This window comes from Buceros rhinoceros, unplaced genomic scaffold (assembly GCF_000710305.1).
Source record: "Buceros rhinoceros silvestris isolate BGI_N320 unplaced genomic scaffold, ASM71030v1 scaffold4502, whole genome shotgun sequence".
Classification (NCBI taxonomy): Eukaryota; Metazoa; Chordata; class Aves; order Bucerotiformes; family Bucerotidae; genus Buceros; species Buceros rhinoceros.
The window spans coordinates 1-4,460 of NW_010397015.1; the positions used below are offsets into that span (position 1 = coordinate 1).

Sequence of the window (4,460 nt, forward strand, 5' to 3'; positions counted from 1 at the left end):
TCTCTTCCAACCAGATGATTCTATGAAATACTTGAGCAGACACAAGCCCAAAAGCCTGAGGTGAGTATAAGCCTACGACTGCATGAAACCAGAAAGAACAGGGGCATTCCCGAGCACTATGCACTTACCACAGCATGTGACGGTCCAAAACAGGCCTTAGAACAAGAGTTCTTTCTGCTTCCTAAAAAAAAAAAATGCATTGACTTCACCACTGCTTTTGGAAAGATCAACAGCTTGGTCCCAGTGTCTGTATTTGCACTGCAGAGCAACAGGCACAATGCTTCAAAAACCTCCAACACAGTCTGACCCAGGAGCCTGGGCTATGAAAACCTCTATGTCAGGACACTCAGGAGAGAATTTTTGAAGTTCAGGGGGAAGGAGGGTGCAGGGAAGCAAATCAAATACCCTGCTCCATAAAAGTTTTTTTAAAGTCTGTTTACTGTAATAGACAGGAGTAGCAAACTGAATTCAGAAAAAACATCATCCGACCCCAAAACTCACCTGCTTATTTAACACTTCCAAGACTTAAAACACACACTCATTGCCTCCAATCAAGACATGACACTTTGAGAAGTGACCGTTTAACAAAGGCACCTTTTTACTCACGAGATGTGCTTTTAGTGCATCAACCACTCCCAGTTTTTACTGGCTGGCAAAGCAAGCAGCCCTAGAGCAGACTCAGTGCTGCCCAGCATTCAGGAACCACGTTCCCATTATGAAAGATGGATTTGCATCTGGGTGTGACCAGCTGTGAATCATCTTCTGTCAAACTGGAATTGGCAACCTCTGGCAAGTGTCATCCCCTACGGAGCAAATCAACAACTTTGCTGTGCGTTTGCACAGAGGCGGAGCAGGGACAGGTTTCACACATGGTACACGCAATGCAGCACATTTCTGTATGTGCTATACTATATTCTATACTACTATACCGGTACAGATGGACGGGGCGCTGTGCCATAGGGCCAGTGTATCTTCAGACAGCTGTGAAGTACGATGGCTTTCTTAAACAGCAGAAACACTAACAGGCTGCCTGGAGGGAAAGGCACTGCTGGCAAAACTTCATGTGCATTCTTTACATATAATGCTGACATACGCACTTCTGGTGAACAGTTTCCTAGAATCCAGAATCAAATGCTTCAAAAAAACACACAAAACAGAACTTGGAAAAAAGTAGTATTATTTAACATGGTTTTGAATTAAATATTCCACATAACAAAAGTGTTATTTTCATGTCACCAACTATATTACTTATATACATATGCCAAAGAGTTAACAAAAAGAATAAAGAGATGCCCTATCAAACCCAACAGTGATTTCTTGCTTCAGCAATCTGAAATAACTAGTTTGTTTCATAGACAAAGTATAGACAATATTTACAGAAAAGGGCTTTTTTGAGAGCAATTAACTTTCAGATGGTAAATTAAAATCCAGCTCTGCAATATAGTACAACAAATCCACCACTGACCTAGGAGTACTTGCGGCAAACCGAAAAGATGAACTTCCTGCAACTTGGATTAGTATTTACAAAATATACTGATCAGCCACACAGAGGCTCATATAACTTTAAATATATATATACATACAAGCACACATATATATATCTATATATATGTAACATATAAATAAAATTGAAAACAACAAGGTAAAAAATAAGAAGAGAGCTTCTGTCTTTGGAATGTCTGAAAGATGACTATGTTTTTACTCCAGTGTTCCTATGTTACGATTACACTTAACAAGTGGCACCTTTCAAAGCATTACTTAGCTACGGAGCTGACTTAAACGACAAATAGAAGTAACATATTCCCAAAAATCACGAAGGAAATAATGAGGAATTTCGAAATTCCAAATGATAAATGCTTACAGCACAGGGTAGCATTGTATGATGTAGGTGACCTAGTCTGCATCTAACTGTCTCACTGCTAACACAAAACCCTGTGTTTACCTCCCAGATGTAGCATATGGCTGTGTTTTCCACAGATACTGAGATATGCACCTGCTGATTCCATACAGCAAATGTAAAAGAAGATTTCATTGGGACCTCTTCCAGTTTGGATTCTCTTTAAATAATTATTGCTGAGTTTAAAACCTCAGACTTTCCATGAAAGAACTAACAACTAACTGCCTCTGTGGTTGGAATGGAAATGAACATGCTCCCTTGCAAAAGCTTAACTCAAAAGCCATAAGCTCATGGCATTTTATTTTTTTTCAACAAATTCTCAAAATCTACTGAAAACTTAAAACAGAAATACAGAGTTTTCCCGTGCCTTGTAAAAAAAAAACTAAGAATCCAAACCCTATTTTCTACGGCATGCACCTAGTCTGTAACATTTTGCTTCCAACCCCAATTATTTCTTTTAAACACGTAAAAAAGAAAGCTGACCGACAGTTTCATTGTTTTCCCACGAAGTTATTCTTGGCCTCCTTTAAAAATGGGAACCATTCTGTTCTGATAAAAAGTTCCAGTTTATTTTTCGAATAGTTGTGAATTAGAAGATGAAACTGTATAGTGTATTACCTGAGTTCCTTGATTCACAGACAACTGAACACAGAATAAAGGATGTTTTCCCAATATTCTTCTACACGCTTAAAAAAAGAATGATTCTTTAAGGTAATTTTTGTAAATAATTAAAAAACCCCTATAATATATTATTCTGTTGTTAATAATTTCAATGCTTTAACTGTAAAATCCACATTTTACTCTTCCAAAAGCATGTTTAAAGAAATTCGAGTCCCAGAAACACTTCTAGCTTTAAAATTTTAAGGTGTCATCGAAAAACATTGCCGATGCTTTGCCATTCATTTGAAGATTCTTGTACCACTTCTTCTAAATTCAGAGCACGACTAATATCTTCCCCATCTTGGTCTGGATGACTCGCAGACTCTTGCACAGGACCTACCAAAGTACAAGAGAATAAGATGAGTGAGTACGATTTGATATTCAGTATAAGGAAAATGCAAATACAGCACTTACGAATAAAGGAGTCATGCTGGGAAAGGTATTACACAACTACTTCAGATTCTGTAAATTCATCAGACGCTCTTTGAATAATTAAGGAAATACCTAACGTAATTGTTCTCCTGTAATAGTTTGTGAACTTTGTATTTCTGTACTACAGGGCTCCACATAAAAAACAAAGCAGTAACCAGTCTGTTTCAACCACCTATTTTGGGCTGCACGTGCAATAATGAGTTAACTAACTCGGTTAACTCTGGTCCTCGGCTATTAATGCCTAAATCCTCCATGAATTAAGGGAAGCGTTTTGGGCTTTGCTAGTAAAGCAAATGGCTTTCTGCACTCACCATTGCTATCATTATGCTACATACCGATGTAACCATGAGCCCGTTTCATATGCAGTTTCATATTGCTTTTCTGTGTAAATCCCATTGCACAGTAGTCACATTTGTAAGGCCTCTCTCCTGTGTGTTTTTTCATGTGGACTTGAAGAGCACTCTTCTGGTTAAAAGCCTTTTCACACAGCGTACACTGAAATGGCCGCTCCCCTTACAAAAGAGAAAAACATCTGATAATCTCTAATGGCTCCATATTGTCAGCAAAACATCCCCAGTTAAATCTATTCCTAAGTCCTAAACCGCTGATATAGTTATCTTTCCCATCCAATTTATCATCTAAGTAAACTACTTAATAGAGGCGCAAAAAATCGGTTTACCAGTTTGACTTTTCTATACTCAGGGGAACCATCTTCTACATCAGTTAGAAGAGTGTAGATAAATATTCTAGAATTAACAAAGCTCGTGTAAGGAACTAGAAAGCTGAATGGGTTAAAACAAAATTTCTATTAATTCCGTGTGGGACTTGTGGCCTCCTGGGCCAATAGCTGCTACTTATTCCCACGTCCTACCAGAGCAGGCCATGTTGTTCCAAATCTGCCAGAATACTACTGATTTCTACATATAAACTCAAGAACATATTCATTATAAAAATATCTTAAAATTTTAAATATCTACTTTGGAAAAAAGAGACCTTTGCTTCAACACTCAATACCACAACCAACCCCAACACCAGACACGCGGCTGTATGCCACTAAGTGCTTCTGAAAGCGCTTTCTGAACTTACAAACACACTTTGCTATTAGTTAGCACAATGAAGCCCAAGCAGGAATATACATATTTTTCCACATTTTTCCTTAAAGGACCAAGTACCCTCTTCCTTTGTTACCTGTGTGTTAGTGTCCCACATGCACTGTAGCTTCCACTTTAAATCCAACTTCTCAGACAATCAGTAAAAGGTCCTTCAAAGCAAGTGTTCTTTCTATTGCTGTTAACAAGGATTTCACTAGTTTGAAGTGAAATCTAGTTTCCTCAGACACTTTTGATGCCAGGTTTTCTATTGAGATGAACAGCCTTTTTGGTGTTGTATAAAGGACTACCACATGGCTTTTTGGTAGAACCGGAATCATCTGCTTCCCTCTAATTTTGGCAACATTTCTCCAAACCGCTCT

General features: G+C 38.2%; 1 protein-coding gene across 1 annotated transcript in view; it reads right to left on the reverse strand.

Annotated features, from left to right (window-relative positions):
- Window positions 1-2,765: 2,765 nt before the first annotated feature.
- The window catches only part of ZNF236 (zinc finger protein 236), a 60,269-nt gene continuing 58,574 nt past the window's right edge, over window positions 2,766-4,460 (reverse strand). Inside the window, exons 31-32 of the mRNA XM_010146064.1 lie at window positions 3,325-3,501; window positions 2,766-2,893 (exon numbers count right to left, since the gene is read on the reverse strand). Of these exons, the coding sequence (XP_010144366.1) occupies window positions 2,766-2,893; window positions 3,325-3,501 (305 nt within the window). The remainder of the gene's footprint in view (window positions 2,894-3,324; window positions 3,502-4,460) is intronic.